The sequence below is a fragment of the Armigeres subalbatus genome, chromosome 2, assembly GCF_024139115.2.
Source record: "Armigeres subalbatus isolate Guangzhou_Male chromosome 2, GZ_Asu_2, whole genome shotgun sequence".
Taxonomy (NCBI): domain Eukaryota; kingdom Metazoa; phylum Arthropoda; class Insecta; order Diptera; family Culicidae; genus Armigeres; species Armigeres subalbatus.
Genome location: NC_085140.1, coordinates 310,425,846 through 310,450,517, shown reverse-complemented (window position 1 = coordinate 310,450,517; position 24,672 = coordinate 310,425,846). Strand labels below are relative to the sequence as shown.

Sequence of the window (24,672 nt, the reverse complement as noted above, 5' to 3'; positions counted from 1 at the left end):
ATCTAGCCAATTTCAAATAGGAAACAATGGGACAGGATTCTTCGTCGAATGCAACTTGTTGCAAGTAAATCGGTTAAGGATAAGTGCCCGAAAAATGAGTGACATTTTTTACGCGATTTTTTTGTATGAATTTGTATTTTGGCCATAACTTCTGATCCCATAGTCCGATCTAGCCAATTTCAAATAGGAAACAATGGGACAGGATTTTGCGTCGAATGCAACTTGTTGCGAGCAAATCGGTTGAGGATAAGTGCCCGAAAAATGAGTGACATTTTTAAGTAGTTTTGCGCACATACACACACACATACACACACACAAACACACACAGACATCACCTCAATTCGTCGAACTGAGTCGATTGGTATATAACACTATGGGTCTCCGGGCCTTCTATAAAAAGTTTGTTTTTGGAGCGATCATATAGCCTTTACCGTATACTTAGTATACGAGAAAGGCAAAAAGATAGTTTGGCCATAACTTCCGATCCCATAGTCCGACCTGGCCAATTTTCAATAGGAAACAATGAGACAGGATTCTGCAGCGAATGCAACTTGTTGCGAGCAAATCGGTTAAGGATAAGTGCCCGAAAAATGAGTGACTTTTTTTACGCGATTTTTACGTATGAATTTGTATTTTGGCCATAACTTCCGATCCCATGTTTCGACCTGGCCAATTTCAAACAGGAAACAATGGGACAGGATTCTGCGTCGAATGCAACTTGTTGCGAGTAAATCGGTTGAGGATAAGTGCCCGAAAAATGAGTGACATATTTTACTCTATTTTTTTGTATGAATTTGTATTTTGGCCATAACTTCCGATCCCATAGTCCGATCTGGCCAATTTCAAATAGGAAATAATGGAATAAGATTCTGCGTCGAATGCAACTTGTTGCGAGCAAATCAGTTGATGATAAGTGCCCGAAAAATGAGTGACATTTTTTATGCGATTTTTTCATATCAATTTGTATTTTGGCCATAACTTTCGATCCCATAGTCCGATCTGGCCAGTTCCAAATAGGAAACAATGGGACAGGATTCTGCGTCGAATGCAACTTGTTGCGCGCAAATCGGTTGAAGATAAGTGCCCGAAAAATGAGTGACTTTTTTTACGCGATTTTTTCGTATGAATTTGTATTTTGGCCATAACTTTTGATCCCATAGTCCGATCTGGCCAATTCCAAATAGAAAACAATGGGACAGGATTCTGCGTCGAATGCAACTTGTTGCGAGCAAATCGGTTAAGGATAAGTGCCCGAAAAATGAGTGACATTTTTTGAGTAGTTTTGCGCACACACACACACACACACACACATACACACACACATACACACACACACACACAGACATCACCTCAATTCGTCGAACTGAGTCGATTGGTATATAACACTATGGGTCTCCGGGCCTTCTATAAAAAGTTTGTTTTTGGAGCGATCATATAGCCTTTACCGTATACTTAGTATACGAGAAAGGCAAAAAGACGGAACGGAAATTCGAAATATCCAATTTGGTATAATAGACAGATAAAAAATTTAAGGAATCGCAAACAAAAATTACATAAAAATTACAAACTAGACAATTCGAATGAAAATTTGGAAAAATATTTAGACATCTGCGATCAATTAAAACTAGCAATTGATGAAGCATTTGAAGAGTATAATACGAAAACAGAAAACGAAATAAAGTCATGCCCAAAGAACTTCTTCAATTACGTAGAATCAAAATTAAAATCAGACAATTTTCCCTTATCCATGTATCTAGATGAACGCGTCGGTAGTTCCTCGGAAGACATCTGTAATCTCTTTGGAGATTTCTTCCAAGAAATATACACCACCTTTTCGGAACAAGATCGCGACCTTTATTTTTTTGCGCCTGTCCCAGAATTTGCTAGGGATATTGGTGTTAATCAGATCATGGTAAACGATATTCTAAACGCTTTAAAAAACATAGATGCATCTAAAGGCTCTGGCCCTGACGATATTCCACCGGTATTTTTGAAGAGTCTGGCTAAAGAGCTGACGGCACCTTTATTTTGGCTCTTCAGATTGTCACTGGAATCCGGAAGTTTTCCCAGGGTATGGAAAAGCTCTTACCTTGTTCCCATCTTCAAATTGGACAAAAAATCGGACATTCGTAATTACCGTGGAATAGCCATTATCTCTTGCATTCCCAAACTTTTCGAATCTATTATTAATGAAAAATTATTTTCACAACTTAAAAACAGAATTACAAATAAATAGCACGGATTTTTTAAAGGTCGCTAAACCGCTACAAATTTGATAGAATTCATTGATTATACTCTTCATGCGATGGATAATGGTAACTACGTGGAAGCTCTGTACACTGACTTTAGCAAGGCGTTTGATCGCATTGACATTCCATTGTTACTCTTCAAATTGCAAAAAAATGGAATTAAGCCAGGACTCCTTAGATGGCTTGAATCTTACCTCACAGACCGGCAACAAATAATTAAATTTAATAGAAAGAAATCCAATCCCATTCAAGTCACTTCAGGAGTTCCACAAGGCTCCCATCTTGGCCCTCTTTTATTTATATTGTATGTAAATGACATTTCTCTCATTCTCAAAAATATAAAGCTTTTAATTTATGCCGATGACATAAAGTTATTTGTGGAAATAAAAAATGAAGGCGACATTATCGTATTCCAGAATGAAATACAGATGTTTTATACATGGTGCAGAAAAAGCCTATGGCAACTAAATGTAAAAAATGCAACATCATATCATTCAGCATATTTTGGGGGCAGCAGGGACTATGTCCAAGGGCTTGACGATCCCTCCCCAGGCCATCTGCGAGTTGTGGCGCCTGCCTAGGATGTGGTGGAGTTTGACAGTGGGCCCTGTTAAACCTCTATAAAAAGCTGCATGTATCCGCAAGTAGGCTCCGCCAAAGCGACCGTGTGCCGCTCAAAGCGCACAAGCCCAAGTTCTGGTGTTAGGTGGGACGCTAAACAGCCCTGACACGACGGCCCTCCGGCGAGACAGGAGGTTTGCGCAGGCCCAATAAGCCGCCTTTAAAAACAACTATTACGAACGACATAGAAGAATCAAAATGATTCAATTTTGATTCAGGAAGTGTGAATACACTTCAGATATCCTTATGATATGTGGGTGTAATCATGCGGGGCTAATTGTGCACGACTATAGCTTCGGAATGCATGCGTTCTTGAAATGGGCTTCCGGGCCTCTTGAAAGGAGGCTTCCGGGCCTCTTGAAAGGAGGCTTTCGGGTCTCTTGAAAGGAGGCTTCCGGGCCTCTTGAAAGGGGGCTTCCGGGCCTCTTGAAAGGAGGCTTCCGGGCCTCTTGAAAGGAGGCTTCCGGGCCTCATGAAAGGAAGCTTCCGGGCCTCTTGAAAGGAGGCTTCCGGGCCTCTTGATAGGAGGCTTCCGGGCCTCTTGAAAGAAGGCTTCCAGGCCTCTTGAAAGGAGGCTTCCGGGCCTCTTGAAAGGAGGCTTCCGGGCCTCTTGAAAGGAGGCTTCCGGGCCTCTTGAAAGAAGGCTTCCGGACCTCTTGAAAGGAGGCTTCCGGGCCTCTTGAAAGGAGGCTTCCGGGCCTCTTGAAAGGAGGCTTCCGGGCCTCTTGAAAGGAGGCTTCCGGGCCTCTTGAAAGGAGGCTTCCGGGCCTCTTGAAAGGAGGCTTCCGGGCCTCTTGAAAGGAGGCTTCCGGGCCTCTTGAAAGGAGGCTTCCGGGCCTCTTGAAAGGAGGCTTCCGGGCCTCTTGAAAGGAGGCTTCCGGGCTTCTTGAAAGGAGGCTTCCGGGCCTCTTGAAAAGAGGCTTCCGGGCCTCTTGAAAGGAGGCTTCCGGGCCTCTTGAAAGGAGGCTTCCGGGCCTCTTGAAAGGAGGCATCCAAGCTGCTTGGATTCAATTGACTTTGATTTATTTATCGCCATGCGTATTGTTTACAAGTTTTAGACAAAGTTTTGAAAGAGAAAAAAATATACAAGTATCAAAACTTAATAAATTAATTTTGATTGTAATTGTAATACGTCCGCCATTACAGATTTTTGTCCGAGGTACCCCCTGGGGCCATCGAAGGTACCCCCAGGGGTACATGTACCCCAGGTTGAGAACCGCTGTTATAGAAGATGCACCATCGCGTGCTTTTACTTTCCACTGCGATCCTCAGTCAGCAACGATTCATCCAACCTGTGGTTAATTCACTTTCGGAACCACTAATGTTTCATTATGTGCTTCGTTCTGGTGAGTCCTATTTTGACGGTGCTCGTTTTCACTTATTGTAGATTATAAAATTAAAAGAAAATCCGGAACAAAAACCCTGTTTTAATCGGTACTGATTTGTTCGTCCTGCAGACTTGTATGCCCATTCTTCAAAAAGGCACTGGCTTTGCCTTAAAAATTGCAAAATATGCCGAATTTATTTGCATCAAATTGCATTATATTATGGCTCAGAAACACACGCGTCAAAAACGGACTTCAGCCGTAGCAGGGCATTACAGGAACCAAAACCACGATACGTCCTTTTTAGAACAGCTTCCTGGATCCGGCATTTTTCTTAAACACAGAATTTACTTCCCGATCACAATCTCGCGATACATAAAAAAAGAACATAAAAATAATACACGGGATCTCTAGCACATAAATTTTTGGATATATATTTTTTTATTGACAGGCCGAAACAACACAAAAATGACGTGGCGGATAACAAATGAATTCGAACTGTATGCTTAAAATCTGTAGTTCTTCTCCAACTTCAGTCATCGGTACACACTGAAACAATATCTTGTAATTTGATGTTAAATAACATGCACGTAAAACGTGATTCTAACACCGGTTAATTCGTTGTTTACTGAGAGTATTAATATTTGAGTAAAACAGAATACGTTCCATTTCTAGGTATTACAAAATAGAAAGTGGTATAATTGATAGCCCCTTATTCCATTTTCAAATATTTATTTTACTCAATCAACTACTGCATCTATTCTATATCATCTATTTTATATTTAATTTTTTTTATATACATAAAAATGAATTCCTGCCTGTCTGACCCTTATATACTCGGAAACTACTGAACCGATCGGCGTGAAAATTTGTATGCAGGGGTTTATGGGGCCGATGAAGGTTTTTAAGATGGTTCGAGGCCCTTCCCCGATCTAGAAGAGAGGGCTCCCATACAGATGAAACACAATTTTCTGCCTAACTAAAGAATTACCCAAGCAAATGGAATCAAATTTTGCCTGAGCAAATTTTTGAATTATTGAATGATGGTTCAAGACACCTCAAAAGGTGGGGCAGCATCCCAAACAAATGAAACACATTTCTGCATAATTTCCCGCTTTAGGAGTTGAAGGGAGGAGGGGGGGAGGGGGTAGGCTCTCATGCAAATGAAACACATTTCTGCCCAACTAATCAATTAAATAGAACCCAATTTGACATGTCAATAAAAAAACCCAGATTAATCCACCTAGCGGTGATGATGCCTTTCTCGTGCGGTAAAAAATAGTATTTTGGCCATAACTACCAAGCCTATTGTCCGATCCGTCCAATTTTCAATAGGAAACAATGGGGCAGTATACTGCGTCGAATGCAACCTTCCGTTCAGAGTAAGTGCATTAAAAGTGAGCTAAACTTTTTTACGCGCTTTTTTATGAGAAAAAGTATTTTGGCCATAACTACCAAGCCCATTGTCCGATCCGACCAATTTTCAATAGGAAACAATGGGGCAGAATACTGCGTCGAATGCAGCCTATAGTGAGGGAATCCGTTTTGGGTAAGTGCATTAAAAATGAGCTAGACTTTTTTACGCGCTTTTTTATGATAAAAAGTATTTTGGCCATAACTTCCAAGCCCATAGTCCGATCTGGCCAATTTTCAATAGGAAACAATGGGGCAGTATACTGCGTCGAATGCAACCTGTTGCGAGTAAATTGGTTGAAGGTAAGTGCAAAAAAAGTGAGCTAAACTTTTTGCTCTTTTGGTGCGCACATACACACACACATACACACACACACAGACATCACCTCAATTCGTTGAGCTGAGTCGATTGGTATATAACACTATGGGTCTCCGAGCCTTCTATAAAAAGTTTATTTTTGGAGTGAACATATAGCCTTTACGTATACTTAGTATACGAGAAAGGCAAAAAGTCTTGTCGTTTGCTCTGCCAAATGAAATCGAATCGCAGAGCTAACGTTAAAAATTAAATTGTGAATTCAAAATAAATGTTAATGCTAATTGGGCGAGACGAAGTTCGATGGGTCTGCTAGTATGAAATTAATTCAAATCATTGAGATTACACCCAGGTTTTTTACACGGTTTGGCTTTAGTCGGTTTAGACCTTCAGCGTCAATGAAACAATCCCACGAAAAACTTCACAAAAAATCAAAGAAAATTCAGGGGGTATTTAAAAAGCTGTGAAAATTCAGGTTAACCGAGAAATTAATAAGTTACAACCGTAAAATAAACTTGAGTGTACTGCTAAATAGTAGCTATAGCAGAAATTCATACAATGCGGTACCAAAAGCAATTTCCGATAAGCAACTAATTCACCTTACAATTTGCTTTGTCTTGAAAGCTTAACAACATAATTTGTATAACAAAAATTTCGCTAGTAGTGTTTTGACTAGTTATAAGTGTCGGATATCCAATATAGACGGCATCAAATCATATCCACACACTTTTCACTGAATTCACCAGAACGCGCTTCACTTTCCTCTGTCTAATCACAGTGACGACGACGACGAATGGGCGTCCGTTGGGGTTGAACCACAGCATGATAATGTTCTACAGACGAAACTTTAATTTATTTCAAACAAGATTATCGTGTATCGAGTCAACCGTCTTGGACATTAATTAGAACGTTCTAAAAACTCAGAATATTATGTAGAAGATTTTATATTACGAAAATATATTGGAGGTTATAATTTTCTTCGATGGGAATCGAACCAACAAACCTTAGCACATAATGTACATATTCACATCTGAGTTTTCAGAACATTGGTCATATAATTTATTATTTTAACTCATTGTTTTGGAAATTAAACGTGCATTTGCGGGAAAAAATCACTATAGGGTTGTTTTGCACTGACGTTGTTGTCTACCTAAAGCCTTTGCGTCATAAATCTATTTTTCCATCCAATACATGTACAAACATGCCTAAATTTTTCGTTTGATTCCTGTGGATCGGTTTTCCATTAAAACTAAATCGGCCTTAAATTTTACATGCTCCATTTCCACAGTTTGCTGAAAGTCTTCACTTCATGTACGTGCACTGTTTGCAGTACAGTGCTTTCAGTCACCTCTCGAATCGTAATCCCTTACGCTTTTTGCTCGCTAGGGAAATGAAGGCCCAAACATGGCTCATCTAGTTACGTAAACAAATACATGCTGTGAAGAACATAATCCTTGTCCCCGTTCCTCAACCTGCAAGTAGTACGGGACGGGGAGCCGGAGTGAAAGTGGTGGACATTTTTATCCGATTTTCGTAACACCGCACGCACACAGTGGAGCACAGAGTGAGCACACTTACCTCGTGTAGCAGCTCCAGCAGCACTCCACCTTCGCCCGGTAGGAATCCGGCGTAGTGTTTCATCGCATATTCCAGACATGACTGCAGAACGCTGGTGCCGTTGGTTTTCTGGTAGCCGAATGTAAGCCCTCGGAACTGTTGTGGGGTGGCGATGGTGGAACGGGTTTGTAGTTATTTTTTTTGTATCGCCAACGTTACGAGATCATCGCGGCAGTTATCAACCGGTCGTTGCGGCGTGGTATTTGGAAGGTGGTTTTTTTCATGTTGGTTTCAGGTGGTTGCAGAGAAAATTGTTTGTTTCCCGTGAAGGTTTGTTCAGTGGTGATATTTGTTTTCGGTTATTCCATTCGGGTATATTCGCAAGTGGATTTAATATCGTTTGGTGAACCCGCATGGAAGATTGTAGATTTGAGTTTGAAACCGGCGTTTGTGAGATGAAAAGAGAATAGAATTGAAAAAAATCGTTTTAGTATTATTACTGATATGAATGTGGAGTAGAAGAGTATAACTCTACATCAAATATTTGCAATGCGTTGAAAGTAATATAACTCGTAGGAAAATTCATTAGCAGATGAGGCCAATTTTCTATATACCAAATTTTTTTTATCAGTTCAATTCGTTAAGGACATAATTAGCTGTTCATTCTACCAATATTTTTTTTATATTTTGACTGATCTGTGTGACTGGACGACACCCAATCTGACCCAGTACCACCTGAGCAGTTTCTGTTATGGAATTTGGGTCGATCAATTCTCTTATAAAGTTCAGCATTACCAAATATCTCTTGATCCGACATCTTAAATAGACTCCCATCTCCCTGGTGATTGTATTTCCATATTTTTATTATAGCAGTGCGCTGGCGACACCCGTTGAATAAGACATAGGTGCCAGAAGGGCACAAATATGGTGAGCGACAGAAGACAGAAAAAAAACCACAAGAAAAACCGTAAGCATATACTAAAAAAATAACAAAAGAAACTCTTTTGCATAAACGAGCAAATCCTCTCAAATCGATAACGATGAAATAAGCCCAAGTCTGCCATGTCCCACTGCCAACAATCTTTCCTAGACACTTTCGAAAAAGGAAGTTAGTATAGGTTGGGGTGGCTGCCAACACGAAGGGACATTTGTCGCCGATGAATGTAAATGTTGCTGCTTAAGGCGAATGCCAAGATGTAGGAATTTAAATCGACGAGCATTTTCCATTGCCGTCAGGTCTTTTTGGTGATGAATATTTACATCGCAGTATTGCGGATGTCATTTAAGTTGCTGATCGGGAATAGATGATTAGGTGACATGCTGTTTAGACAAGTTTCCCATATTTGTATAAAGTGTTTGCCACATACACAAAGTCAAACAATGATAAAATGTATGATCGCCGCACAAATAAATCAATGATGAATATGAAAAACTACTTCTGTTAAACGCATATTTGAAAACCACCATCAATATGAAAAACACATCGGTCGAAATGAAAATTTAAGAAAATACATGGATCCCAAAAAATGACTAACGATTTATAACAGCTAACAATGTGACAATTAAGTCCAATGTAAACCCCATTTAGATGCATTCCGGCGGCATCGTGAATTGACGTGTATTTTTTTTATTTCGTTTGTTTTTACGAGATACTTCTGGCAATTTTTTTTTTCAATTTAAAATGAATTTCGGTGAGAAATTCTACTTGAAAATGGCTGGAAGATTGATTTGATCGTCTATTAAAAGTATATTGAAAGTCTTCCCTGACAATGTAATCGACACACAAGTGGTCGGGGCTCAGCCAAACCGATCCAATCGGCTTTTTGACTGACTTGTAATATTTTGTTCGTACAAGAAACACGGGAATCATTTCATATCAATTCATACGAATATTTGATGTATGATATCCTCAGTTATGGGATTGGGGGATATTCGATACGATTTGCGATTAATTAAATACGCAAAACGAAACCTTGGGCAGAAATGGTGATTTTGTGTTGGTGCTTGGTGTGTTTTGGCAGAACCCAGAACAAGTAAAGCTGCTTGCTTGCTAATCCAATCCAAATCCAATCCAAATCCAATCCAAATCCAATCCAAATCCAATCCAAATCCAATCCAAATCCAATCCAAATCCAATCCAAATCCAATCCAAATCCAATCCAAATCCAATCCAAATCCAATCCAAATCCAATCCAAATCCAATCCAAATCCAGTCCAATCCAAATCCAATCCAAATCCAAATCCAATCCAAATCCAATCCAAATCCAGTCCAGTCAATCCAGTCAAGATCCGGTCAGATCAGTCCAAGTCCAGTCAGGTCAGTCCAGATCCAAGTCCAGTCAGTCAAATCCAGTCCAGATCAATCCAAGTCAATCCAGTCCAGTCCAGATCCAGTCAGATCCAGTCAGGTCAGTCCAAGTCCAGTCAGATCCAATCCAGATCCAGTCCAGATCCAGTCCAGGATCCAGTCCAGATCCAGTCCAGATCAGTCCAGGTCCAGTCAGATCCAGATCCAGGTCAATCCAGTCAGGTCAGTCCAGATCAGTCAGATCCAGTCCAGATCCAGTCCAGATCCAGTCCAGATCAGTCCAGGTCAGTCAGGTCCAGTCCAGGTCCAGTCAGATCAGTCCAGATCCAGTCAAGTCAGTCCAGATCCAGTCAGATCCAGTCAGGTCAGTCCAGGTCAGTCAAGTCCAGTCGATCCAGATCCAGTCAGGTCAGTCCAGATCGGTCCAGATCCAGTCCAGATCGAGGTCAGATCAGTCCAGATCCAGTCAGTCAGTCGATCCAGATCCAGTCCAGATCAGTCCAGTCGATCCAGTCAGTCCAGTCAGATCCAGTCCAAGTCAGTCCAGATCAGTCCAGATCCAGTCCAGATCCAGTCCAGATCCAGTCAAGTCAGTCCAAGATCCAGTCAAGTCAGTCCAGATCCAGTCCAGATCCAGTCAGGTCAGTCGATCCAGTCCAGATCAGTCCAGATCCAGTCCAGTCAGTCAAGTCGATCCAGGTCAGTCGGTCAGATCAGTCCAAGTCGGTCAAGTCAGTCCAGATCAGTCCAGGTCAGTCAAATCAGTCCAGATCCAGTCCAGATCAGTCAAGGTCAGTCAAAGATCCAGTCAGATCCAGTCCAGATCAGTCAGATCCAGTCAGTCAGATCCAGTCAGATCGATCCAGATCAGTCCAGATCCAGTCCAGATCCAGTCAAGATCCAGTCCAGTCGATCCAGTCAGATCAGTCCAGATCAGTCCAGATCAGTCAGATCCAGTCAGATCCAGTCCAGATCAGTCAGGTCCAGTCCAGATCAGTCCAGTCAGTCAGATCCAGTCCAGATCCAGTCCAGATCCAGTCAGTCCAGTCCAGTCGATCCAGTCCAGTCAGATCCAGTCAGGTCAGTCCAGATCCAGTCCAGGTCAGTCCAGATCCAGTCCAGATCAGTCAAATCAGTCAGATCCAGTCAGATCCAGTCAAGATCAGTCCAGATCAGTCCAGTCAAGTCAGTCAGATCCAGTCCAGATCGATCCAGATCCAGTCCAGATCAGTCAGATCCAGTCAGATCCAGTCAGGTCCAGATCCAGATCCAGTCAGGTCGGTCCAGATCCAGTCCAGATCCAGTCCAGATCCAGTCAGATCCAGGTCAGTCCAGGTCAGTCAAGATCCAGTCAAGATCCAGTCCAGATCGGTCCAGATCAGTCCAAGTCAGTCCAGATCAAGTCCAGATCCAGTCAGATCCAGTCCAGATCAGTCAGATCCAGTCAGATCAGATCCAGTCAGATCCAGTCAGTCAGATCAGTCCAGGTCAGTCCAGATCCAGTCCAAGTCAGTCGATCAAGTCAATCCAGTCAAGTCAGTCAGATCAAGTCAGTCCAGATCCAGTCCAGATCGAGTCAGTCCAGGTCAAGTCAGTCCAGATCCAGTCCAGATCCAGTCCAGATCCAGTCAAGATCGATCCAAGATCAGTCCAGATCCAGTCCAGGTCAGTCAGATCCAGTCAGTCAGTCAGTCAGATCCAGTCCAGATCCAGTCAGATCAGGTCAGATCGGTCCCAGATCCAGTCCAAGATCCAGTCAGATCCAGTCAGATCAGTCCAGATCGATCCAGATCAGTCCAGATCAGTCAGATCCAGTCCAGATCAGTCCAGATCCAGTCCAGATCAGTCCAGATCCAGTCAAGTCCAGTCAGATCCAGTCCAGATCAGTCCAGATCCAGTCCAGGTCAGTCGATCCAGTCCAGATCCAGTCAGATCCAGTCCAGATCCAGTCAGATCAGGTCAGATCCAGTCAGTCAGATCCAGTCAGATCCAGTCCAGATCAGTCCAGATCCAGTCAGTCCAGTCCAGGTCAGTCCAGTCAGTCAGGTCAGTCCAGATCCAGTCAAGATCAGTCAAATCGATCCAGATCAGTCCAGATCCAGTCCAGATCCAGTCGATCAATCGATCCAGTCCAGGTCGGTCAGGTCAGTCCAGATCCAGTCAGGTCAGTCCAGGTCAGTCAGATCAATCCAGTCAATCCAGATCAGTCAGGTCAGTCCAGATCCAGTCAGGTCAGTCCAGATCAGTCCAGATCAGTCCAGTCGATCAGGTCGGTCCAGATCAGTCAAATCAATTCCAGGTCAGTCCAGATCCAGGTCAGATCCAGTCCAGATCCAGTCCAAGTCAGTCAGGTCGATCCAGATCAGTCCAGATCAGTCAGATCCAGTCCAGATCCAGTCAGTCAAATCCAGGATCAGATCCAGTCGATCCAGTCAGATCCAGTCAGATCCAGTCCAGGTCAGTCCAGATCCAGTCCAGTCAATCCAGATCCAGTCCAAATCCAGTCAGGTCAGTCAAGTCAGTCCAGATCCAGTCAGATCAGTCAAGTCAAGTCCAGTCAGATCCAGATCAGTCCAGATCCAGTCCAAGTCAGTCCAGATCAATCAGTCCAGATCCAGTCCAGATCCAGTCCAGATCGATCAGGTCAGTCCAGATCAGTCAGTCAGTCCAGTCCAAATCCAGTCCAGATCCAGTCCAGATCAGTCCAGATCCAGTCCAGATCAGTCAAGATCCAGTCCAGATCCAGTCCAGATCCAGTCAGATCAGTCAAGATCCAGTCCAAGTCAGTCCAGATCCAGTCAAGGTCAGTCCAGATCCAGTCCAGATCCAGTCCAGATCCAGTCCAGATCAGTCCAGGTCAGTCCAGATCCAGTCCAGATCAGTCCAGATCCAGTCCAGATCGTCAGTCCAGTCAGTCCAAGTCCAGATCCAGTCCAGTCAGTCCAGATCCAGTCAGATCCAGTCCAGATCAGTCCAGATCCAGTCAAATCGGTCCAGGTCGGTCAGATCAGTCCAGATCAGTCAAGTCAGTCCAGATCAGTCAGGTCGATCCAGATCCAGTCCAGTCCAGATCGGTCAGATCCAGTCCAAGTCAGTCAGTCAAGTCAGTCAGAGTCAGTCCATCAGTCCAGATCCAGTCAGATCCAGTCAGATCCAGTCAAGTCAGTCCAGATCAGTCAAATCGAGTCCAGATCCAGTCAGATCCAGTCAGATCCAGTCAAATCCAGTCAAATCAGTCAGGTCGATCGATCCAGTCCAGGTCAGATCAATCCAGTCAGATCAGTCAAGATCCAGTCAGGTCAGTCCAGGTCAGTCAGTCAGGTCAGTCCAGATCCAATCCAGATCGGTCAGTCCAAGTCGATCCAAATCCAGTCAGATCAGTCCAGATCAATCCAGTCCAAATCAATCCAGGTCAGTCAAGTCAGTCCAAATCCAATCCAGGTCAATCCAAATCAGTCAAGTCAATCCAAATCAATCCAAATCAATCCAAATCCAGTCCAGATCCAATCAGATCCAATCCGATCGAGTCCAAGTCAGTCAAATCCAATCCAGTCCAAATCAAATCCAAATCAATCAGATCAGTCAAATCCAATCCAAGTCCAGGTCCAGTCAATCCAAATCCAATCAGTCAAATCAGTCAAATCCAATCCAAGATCCAGTCCAAATCGGTCAGGTCAATCAATCCAATCCAAATCAATCAAATCCAGTCAGATCCAATCCAAATCAATCCAAATCCAATCAAATCAATCAATCGGTCAAATCAATCCAAATCAATCAAATCGAATCAAATCCAATCAAATCAATCCAAAATCCAATCCAAATCAGTCCAAATCAATCCAAATCAATCCAGATCCAGTCAAATCAGTCAGATCCAGTCAAATCCAGTCCAAATCAATCAGGTCAGTCCAGATCCAGTCAGATCCAGTCAAATCGGTCAGGTCCAGTCCAGATCCAGTCAAATCAATCCAAGATCCGGTCAGATCCAGTCCAGATCCAGTCCAGATCAATCCAAATCAGTCAAATCAGTCCAAATCAGATCAGGTCAGTCCAGTCAGGTCAAATCCCAGATCAGTCAGATCAATCCAGATCCAGTCCAGGTCAGTCCAGATCCAGTCCAGATCCAGTCCAGATCAGTCCAGTCAATCCAGATCCAGTCCAAATCCAGTCCAGATCAATCCAGATCCAGTCAGATCCAGTCAAATCCAGATCCAGATCAATCCAGGTCAGTCCAGATCCAGTCAAATCCAATCCAGTCAGTCCAGATCAGTCCAGATCCAGTCCAGATCAGTCAGTCAAATCCAGTCAAATCAATCCAAATCAATCCAGTCAATCCAACCAAATCCAGTCCAAATCCAGTCCAAATCAATCCAAATCAATCCAGTCAGTCAAATCAATCAGATCAGATCCAGTCCAGATCAGTCCAAATCCAGTCAAACCAATCCAAATCCAGTCCAAATCAGTCAAATCCAGTCAAACCAGTCCGATCAATCCAAGTCAGTCAGATCCAGTCCAAATCCAATCCAAATCCAGTCCAAATCAATCCAAATCCAGTCCAAATCCAGTCCAAACCAGTCAAACCAATCCAAATCAATCCAATCAAATCCAAGTCAAATCCAGTCCAAATCCAGTCAGTCCAAATCAATCAGTCAATCAATCCAAATCCAATCAAATCAATCCAAATCAATCCAAATCAATCCAAATCCAATCCAAATCAATCCAAATCCAGTCCAAATCAGTCAAATCCAGTCCAAATCAGTCGATCCAGTCCAATCGGTCAAATCCAGTCCAGTCAATCCAGATCCAGTCAATCAGTCCAGATCAGGTCAATCCAAACCAATCCAAACCAATCCAGGTCAGTCCAAATCAGTCAAGTCAGTCAAATCAGTCAAGTCAGTCCAAATCCAGTCCAAGTCAAGTCAAGTCCAAATCAAGTCCAAATCAATCCAGTCGATCAATCAAATCCAGTCCAAATCAATCCAGTCCAATCAAATCCAATCCAAATCAATCCAAATCCAGTCCAAATCGATCCAATCCAATCAATCCAGTCCAATCCAGTCCAAATCAAATCAATCCAAATCCAGTCAAATCCAATCAAATCCAATCCAAACCAATCTAAATCCAGTCAAATCCAATCCAAATCCAATCCAAATCCAACCCAAATCCAATCCAAATCCAATCCAAATCCAATCCAAATCCAATCCAAATCCAATCCAAATCCAATCCAAATCCAAATCCAATCCAAATCCAATCAATTCTATAAATATCCAATTCCAAGTTAAATCTAATCTCAATTCAAATAAATTAAACAAACCAATCCTATACAAAACAAATTCAACCTGCATTGAGGTTTAAACCAAATCAAATCCGAATCCATTTATACAATTACTGTAGAACTCGCTTGAACGAAATAATAATAAAAGTTCAACTAGTCGGTCTGAAAACCTGGAAATCTGTTGCCTGCGTCGAAATCAGTAATTTTGTATTAGGTTTCGAATTAATCTATTTTTTTGTGGTTTCATTCTATTAGAAATAGATCAATTCGTTCATAAACCTGCATGGCCATTGTTTAAGATTCGGATCTTATTACTGAACTACCTGCAAGTTCTCATGTACTTTGTCAAATGTCTTAGGGCCGATTTCTTCACCCCCGCTTAGTCGCTAAACCATGTTTAAGCGTATGGGTAAGCACCGCTTAAGAGTTAAGCGGAGGTGAAGAAATTGGCCCTTAGATGCATAAAATAAATAAATTGTTATGCTATACCTATATTTTTTTTAAATAAATTGAGCCCTCTTTTTATCCTATTCATCATACGCTGCTGAAATATTGATCCATATTCGTAATAATTTCAAACATTTCTGAGTAACCATCGCTTAAAGTCACCAAACAATGCAAGTCGAATTTGCGGCAATGTGATAGATAGCATAAAATATTTACTAGATCCGGAGTAGCATGGCATCATTGTTATGTCGATTACCTCTTTCTCAATCTCGTTGATGGCGTCCGGAACGCACTCGGAGAAGTCTGGCGTGAGCCATTCCGGACGCCCAAAGTCACGCTGTTCACAGATTCGCTTTGCTTGGCCTTCTCCTCGTCCTGGGCAGTCCGCCAAAACGGCCGGTCCCGATGCACTCGCTGGCCAACTCACGCCATAGTCAGCAATCTTCGGGCACAGTGTCACAGTTCCCGGCTCGACCACGGTAACGTGAACGCTTTTCGATATCGGTGCTACGGAGTTCGATACGATACATGTGTACACAACGGATTTCTGCGAAGAAACAAAAACAAAATCAGAACAGGAATCCATTAAAAGCACCACTTTTGCCAAATTTCTCCTGACATTTATCTTCATTTACCTGGAGATTTTTCACCTTCAGAATGCTACCGTCCGGATAAAGGTCTTCCCACATTTCGGCGGCCGGATCCGACTGGAAGAGAACACCGTTTTTTGTCCAACTGTACCCGAGGGTGCCGTACTGTTGATCCGAGTCCTGGGACAAACACCGAATGAGCAGCGATTCGCCACGGAAAACGGTCACACTTGGAGGATCCACCCGGAGCTGGGGGGCGCCAAGGATCTGCACCTTTGTCGAGCGGCACTGCTGCATTCCCATGTCGTTCACCTGAGATGTGTGGAGAAGGTTTTCCATTTTTTGGAATAGTACCGGGCCAGCCGAGCGGAATGATGGACGACGGTGGGAAAGATATACAAAGGTAATGAATATAAATGATATAAAAATAGAATTTTGTTGAGTTGGTGGTGTAAAAGATTGTTTCGCAATTATTCGCTTTGCTGGTGAGCACTTGTAAGGGTTGTAGAAATTACTGCCATTGTGGATGAATATCTTAAATCTAAAAAATGGCATGAATGAACCAATCCAAGTTGAAACATTAACATTAAGCCCCCACACATGGTCTGATGGAGATCATACAATCTAATAAAGATTTCAGGAAAAATGTCAAACAGTGGTAAAATGCTTGTCCATGCAAAATGTGTATCGTGTGAGCCATGATCGGAATTTATTCAGATCGTATTGTAAATGCTCAGTCAATACCGCAAATAATAGTACTTGCCTGAGGACATCAATCTGCAACCAACAAGCGCTGCTGAATCTCTTACATATATCTCCTTTCCATGCATATGGTAACCTTCGCCGGGTAACAGTCAAATCCATTTTTCACCCAACAGAACCGCATGAAAAGGCACTTTGCAATCACTTTCATCTTGATAAAACAAAAAATCAATAGGAAAAGTCCTCTTTCTGTCTACCGTTATCGAAGAGCAGCAAAATAAAATGTCCACGAATAATTAGAAATTTCCCATAAAAAAAAGAAATTGCTAATAAATAAATCAGGATATGAGCATTAAATAAAAATAAAATTTCCACAAATAATGCAAAAATTCCATAAAAATCAATAATTTTCCACAAAACAAAAAAAAAGCACTTTTAAAAGGAAAAATAAAAAAAATAAAAAAAGAATTTCCAAATTATTTATAAATTAAATTTTTCCACAAAACATTCAATAAAAAAAATCCATGAAAAAATATAAAAAAGCAAGAGGTGAATCTAATGAAATTTTCCATGCACTTTGAACGCTTTTAAAGAAGGGGTCATCTATGGAAAATTATTCAAATTATTACCACTTTTAATAGCAAAAAGTGATAATTAATTTTTGTTTTGTGGAACATTTTCAATTGTTTATGGAAATTTTGCATTATTTGTGGAAATTTTATATTTATTTATTGTTCATACCCTGATTTCTTTATTGACAATTTCCTATTTTTTATGGAATTTTTCTAATTTATTAGGAGGAGTTTTCATTCTGGTCTTTCGAAGATAGTCGGTGCATTCCTTGCCTGGTCTGACCCTTAGGGTGTACGGTGAAAACCGGTGGATTCCTGATAAAGGGTAGCCGTACGGAAAAGGCAAACACTCATTTGGTTTATTTGCCTTATTTCTCGATTCTTAATTCCTTGTCATCGGGGGAGATAAATGGTCATGTAATAGTTAGCAGCTTTATCAACTGACTCCGATCTCCTTCGGGGTGTCTACCCGATTGGTGGGTGGATGTGGTTTGTGAACTTTTGGGAAACATTCATCCTGGTTGTTTGGTTTTAAATTGGAGCACCCTTCCCCAAGGACGCTGTCGAGAGGTTGCAGTGGACATAGTGGTGTAAAAAAACGCATTCAGTAGGTATAGAATATCTCTAAAAAAGCATTATGGCATTATTTAATTCTAGTAAGAACATAGTACTGTGAAGAAAATACCAGAAAAGGAAAACCAAAAACATGAGAAAAATGTAAGACTAAAATGGAGAAGAAAAAATATGATTGTTATGGTTAGAAAATAGAAAATACAGAATAGAAACATAAAATGAAGGAAAATGGGGAAAGCGAACAAGTAGTAAGAGTGCAACATTGCCCCTAGTATTTCCACATCATTTTGGCCCCTTAACATAGAACTAGAGCTACTGTGCCAGATGCACCAACAACGGATGAATGTGTACCGGCAAGAAGTCACTTGTAAATTAGAAGCTTTATCCACTACGGAACATCATCTGCTTTGTACCGGAGGGCTCACTGAGATGCTCGTGTAGTACATGAACGATGATGGTGCGGAGGCAAATGGGAGCTGCACTCGTGATTACTCAGCAACACAACTGATAAACTGGCACCAGCTGGTTCTGAGTCAGTTTGTAGTGTTCCAGTCTTCCATGGAACTAACGGATAGGACAGAGTACACAGCGCCAACGGAGATGACTGCCAGTTGATTAAATTTGAACCGGGAGCAAAATGATGGCGCTTGATGTTGTTTTTGTTGGCAGAGTTGCATGGAAGTCAAGCAGGAAAAAGTGAACTGACAACAGAAGATCGACGACGGAACAATGAACCTGGTACATACCAGTCTAGCCCATAGACCAGACACATCGACTGTTTGGTTGAAGGAGTGAGCGGTTTACCGATAATTGTTTATCTCAAATTGACTCTTGAGATGAATTAAGTGGAATTGATTTTGCTCTGTTACAGCCGAATGTATTGTTCTGGTAGATGTGTTATTAGGTGATTGATTGCAATGGAGTCCATCCTGAATGCTTGCGGATATGTGAGTTATCGTCTACGTAATTGCTATCGATGAGAACCAATCATTAGTGCTAATCAGGGCGTAATTGTGAGCCTATTGCTTATGTTTCATTGAATGGGTTAATAGGGCAAACGTAGACTATTTCGGAGAAGGTCAAAAAGGTCAAACAAACCATTAGGTCGAACGGGTCATATGGCCGAATAGATCATTTGACGTCTCACTTCTCAATAATCATTTCTCACTGCAGAAAGTGAGAAAAGAGAATAGGTCATTTAGCCGAATAGGTTATTTGGCCGAATAAGTCAATCGACGTCTCACTTCACATTTCGAGTCATTATTTCTCACTTCTCACTGCATAAAGTGAGAAATGAGAAGCAAGAAATGATGGATGAGAAGAGAGGCGTCTCCCATCTCCCTTTTCGTAGATCCTCTCAATTCCCAATTTTCACTCCTCATTTCTCACTTCTCACTGCGAAAAGTAAGAAATGCAATGTGAGTAGTGAGGCGTTTTGCACGACTCAGTTTTCACTGTGAAAAAAGTGAAGTGAGAAATAAGGAATGAGAAGTGAGTAGTGAGACGTCCAACTTTCCACTTCTCACTAATCATTTCTCAAATCTGATTTCTCACATCTTATATATCAGACCTCAGGCCTTACTTCTCATTCCTCACTCCTCATTTCTCACTGTTCACTTTTCAAAGTGGTCCTTTTTGCCAGATGACCATTTATGCCAAACGACTTTTTCGGCCAAATAACCTATTCGGCCAAATGACATGTTCGGCCAAATGACCTATTTGGTTTATTGGATCTTTCGACCAAATGATGTTCGGCCTAATAATCTGTTGGACCATCATTCGGACGTTAGGCATAATTGACGATAGGCATTATTTATATTTCTATTCTTTATATCATACGAAGTTATTTGGAATGGTACTTCCCCCGAATTGAAATATCTTTCAAAAGCATATTTCCTCGATTTTTTTTCAATTCAAATGTTTCTCCGAACATAACATTTTTTCTCAAAAAAATTGCTCCGAAATGCCATTCCCCGAAAATTACATTTCCCAGAATTTTCCCCAAAATAACATTTTCGCAGAAATGACATTTGCCCGAATATAACATTGCCCCGAAAAAAAGGATCCCGAAAATAACATTTTTCCGAAAACAACATTTACCCGAAAATGACATCTCTCCGAAAAACATTTGCCTGAAAATGACATTGTCCCGAAAATAACATTTTCCCGAAAGTAACATTTAGTACCCGAAGTTAATATTTCCACGAAAATCACAGTTTTATTTGCTCGTTAATATCCTTCTCTCGAAAATTATATTTAACATTTTTAACAAAAATATATTTAACAATAACGTATCCCAAAAATATATTTTTTTTCGGAAATAACAACAACAACAAATGACCAAATCTTTATGATCTCGAGGGTTGATTTATTTTTTTTTCTCGGTTGAAATTTTGCTTAAACATTATTTATGGTAAATAAATTGATTTCTCGCGTTTAGAATCATAGGGGCGTAACTGCATTGATCGATTTTCCTTCGTCGATGTTTTCTTTTTATTATTGTTGCGAACTGCAGAAGTTTTACGAAGATTAATTGGTTTGGTAAAAAGATGAATACATCTTGCATCAGAAACAATATTCACGGTTGTAGCGTTTAAAACAACTGAGTTATTAACAAAATACAAAATTGATTAAGAGAAATCGATCAATACTGTTACGCCCCTATGATCAATCCGAGATTTGCTTTTGACTCTAGCCTAATTATCGAGAAGAGGCTGGGCACAAACACCTTTTTTTCAATTTGATTTAAGACTCTTTAAATAGCTTATCGACACTACTTAATATAAAAAGCCCTGATTATTCCACCTAGCGTTGTTGGTGCCTTTCTTTCGCAAAAATTTCTAAAATATATGAGTGAGTGTTTTTAGCGTGTTTTGTGCATAAAAAAATAGTCATAACTTCTGAATCCATTGTCCGATATGGCCAATTTTCAATAGCAATCAATGGGACAGGATTCCCCGTAGAATGGAACTTGTTGCGAGTAGTTCGGCCAATGCTAAGTTCCAAAAAAGTGTCTACAAAATTATGTACACACACATAAATACATACACACATAACAGACATCACCTCAGTTTGTCGAGCTGAGTCTATTGGTGTAAAACACTATGGGTCTCCAGGCATTCTATCAAAAGTTTGGTTTTTGAGCGATCATATAGCCTTTACGTACACTTAGTATACGAGAAAGGGAAAAAATTGTAACTTAAAAACGGCTTGTCCGATCGATTTAGTGTCTTCGGCAATATGTGGGGGACTATGTAGAAAACATATATTTACTGTGAAATGGAATTGATCAATGTTTTTTACTTGGAAAAGAAAACCTTAAAATTAGGAATATAGCCAATTAACTTTGATTGAACTAAATTTGAGTGACGATCTCTCCCTTCGCCTATGTGGTCGGGTTGGAATCTGACGACCAACTGGTACAACCGCACTAAACCTCTACTTGATCGAGCGTAGTTGCTGATAATGTGTGTTGAATCCAGACAATACTAAATATTTATCTCCACGGTTTGCATTGCATAGACAAGCTTAACCGACTCCAACCTTAAAAATGAAAAATTACAGTGTCGACACTTGCCTATCTCTTGGAAGGCAGCAAAATAAAATTTTCATGAAGAATTAGAAATTTTCCATAGAAAAATATAAAATTGCCATTTTGCCAAGGGTATGATTTATTTATCATCAGACTAAGGCCGGAGTGGCCTGTGCTGCACATAAAAGAATTCTCCATTCAGCTCGGTCCATGGCTGCACTTCGCCAACCACGCAGTCTGCGGAGGGTCCGCAAGTCGTCCTCCACCTGATCGATCCACCTTGCCCGCTGTGCACCTCGCCTTCTTGTTCCCGTCGGATCGTTGTCGAGAACCATTTTCACCGGATTACTGTCCGACATTCTGGCTACGTGCCCGGCCCACCGCAGTCTTCCGATTTTCGCGGTGTGAACGATGGATGGTTCTCCCAACAGCTGATGCAACTCGTGGTTCATTCGCCTCCTCCACGTACCGTCCGCCATCTGCACCCCACCATAGATGGTACGCAGCACTTTCCTTTCGAAAACTCCCAGTGCGCGTTGGTCCTCCACGAGCATCGTCCAGGTCTCGTGTCCGTAGAGAACTACCGGTCTAATAAGCGTTTTGTAGATTGTCAGTTTAGTACGGCGGCGAACTCTATTCGATCGGAGCGTCTTGCGGAGTCCAAAGTACGTACGATTTCCAGCCACTATGCGTCTCCGAATTTCTCTGCTGGTATCGTTATCGGCGGTCACCAGTGAGCCCAAGTACACGAATTCTTCAAGCCAAGGGTATGAGCAATAAATGAATAAAAAAATTCCACAAATAAAGCAAAATTTCCATAAACAATCAAGAATTTTCCACAAAACAAAAATAAATTAGCACTTTTGAAAGCAAAAATTGCAATAATAAAAGAAGAATTTTCCATAAAGAAATCAAAATGTTCCACAGAAAAAATACAAAATTTCCATAAATAAATCAATATTAGCAATAAACAATTACAAAATTGTCCACAAAATTAATATTTTTTTCCACGAAAAATTAAAAACTTTCCACAAAATAATCAGCAATAAAAAATAAGAAAATTTCCATAAAAAAATATAAAAAAGCAATGAAATTGATAAAATTTTCCATGAACTTTGAACGCTTTTAAAGAATGGGGTCATCTATGGAAAAATGCTCAGTTTTATTGCTTTTTATATTTCTTCATGGAAATTCTCATTTTTTTATTACTCCTTAGGCCGTTACAAATATTTAATTAACTTTTTGTCCTTCGGTCGTGGTCTTCGAAAGGTAAAGGGAGGGGGGAGGGGGATAATAAAAAAAATAAATATTAAAATGAAAAAAAATCGAAAAACTCCTAGGATTTGTTAAAGAATGTTTTGAAAATCCTTAAAATTATTCTAATTTTATTTTGGGGCAAAATGGGGCAAAATATTTTTTTTGGCAAAAAAAATCCGAGGGGGGGGGAGACAAAATAGATTTTAAATATTTGTATCGGCCTTATTAGTTTTATCGTGGAATGTTTTTAATTTTTAGCGGGAAAAAATATTTATTTTGTGGAAAACTTTGTAATTTTTTAATGCTAATATTGATTTTTCATGGAACTTTTGTATTTTTTTCCGTGGAACATTTTGATTTCTTTATGGAAAATTCTTCTTTTATAATTGCAATTTTTGCTTTCAAAAGTGCTAATTTATTTTTGTTTTGTGGAAAAATATTGTTTGTTAATGGAAATTTTCCTTTATTTATGGAAATTTTATATTTATTTATTGCTCGTACCCTGATTTCAATTTTCTATTTTTCCATTAAGGGGGAGTTTTTATTTTAGTCCTCTTGGAACCAGCGATTTCTCGATTGTCCACATTGAAGCACTTTTTGGAAAGCTTCTCGATGCGTCAGGTGAGATTTTAGAAAGATATACCACGAACTTGTCAGTTGGTTTAATCACATAGGCTGATGATGCATTGACGGTCGATGATTTGACACAGCGAAGAATTTTGGCCGGTTGATCTAATGTTGCGCATCTAGAGTAATAGCCAGTTTCTGACGATGTGTTTGGTTAATAATTTATTAGTAGTCAATATTTAGACATAAAAATAGCTCTCAGTTTTGATTTAAAATATTGAACAAAATCGCAGTTTAAAAAGTTTACAACTTTACCTTACCATTTTTGTTGCAAATAAAATTGATCGAAATATTGATTTTGTCCTATGCATATTGGGACAAAGACATATTTTTGTTGTTGTTTGTTTCTCAACGACAACGTCATTCTTTGGTGTACATTCCTTTTTGAGCTGAATGAACCGGAAACAAAACACAATCGTTTCAGAATCGTCTTGCTTCGTCAAGGTTAAGAAGTACTAGACGTTAGACTCGTGTGGGATAGGCAAAAAAAAGTTTCAAAATAATAAACAGGAAAGTATGGATTATTAATGTTTTCCACATATAGACGAAACATCTGAGTTATTGATTCAACAGGGCACTGGTCATTTCCCTAGCCATTACTGTTCATTTGCCCTTTTGAACGAGAACTTTTCATCAAGATAAAAATTGCCCTAGGGAGTAGATTTGCAACGTATCCCCACGCTATAAGCCACATCATTCAATTAAGGTGGTAATCTTAATTAAAATGTAGCATCGCAATACTTACGGTTGTCTACCAAGCTGCAGCCATGGATGAGTGTTACTGCTGTGCTATAGTCATATTTTCCCCTTATCTGGGCATTGTAACTCTTTGCTTATGGCATGAGCATTGTTGTACAATGGTTAGTTAGTTCAGAAATTGATGTACATGTAAACGAGTATTCAAATGGCTATATATCGGTGGTTTGCCATGGGCATGAGTATGACTTACGCAACCAGGGTTGTAAATATTCGGCAGCATTGTATGAACACTATTTTTTTATTCCATTCTTCTCCCTAAAATATACTTCACATACTCGAACAGAGAGAAAGGTGAATATCCGAATTCATTCGCTCACAACAACACGAATATGAAATTTATAACAGTAAGTTTTTCTGCATTCACTTAGCAAGTGAGTAAAATTCACACGTTGAAATCTGAGAGTTGAAATTAGTAACTCACATTCATGCGGTAACGCTCCAAATGAGCAGCTTGTCAGTGCGGACTGCTTGTTTGACTGGGCACCAATATGGTATGTGAAGTTTACATAAATTTCTGTGTTTTTCAAATTATTGACAGTTAAATTTAAAAAA

General features: G+C 40.5%; 1 protein-coding gene across 1 annotated transcript in view; it reads right to left on the bottom strand.

The window, feature by feature from the left end:
* The window catches only part of LOC134212578 (uncharacterized), an 896,490-nt gene that overhangs the window by 235,010 nt on the left and 636,808 nt on the right, over window positions 1-24,672 (bottom strand). Inside the window, exons 12-14 of the mRNA XM_062690564.1 lie at window positions 16,144-16,410; window positions 15,765-16,055; window positions 7,503-7,637 (exon numbers count right to left, since the gene is read on the bottom strand). Coding sequence (XP_062546548.1) covers window positions 7,503-7,637; window positions 15,765-16,055; window positions 16,144-16,410 — 693 coding nt within the window. The remainder of the gene's footprint in view (window positions 1-7,502; window positions 7,638-15,764; window positions 16,056-16,143; window positions 16,411-24,672) is intronic.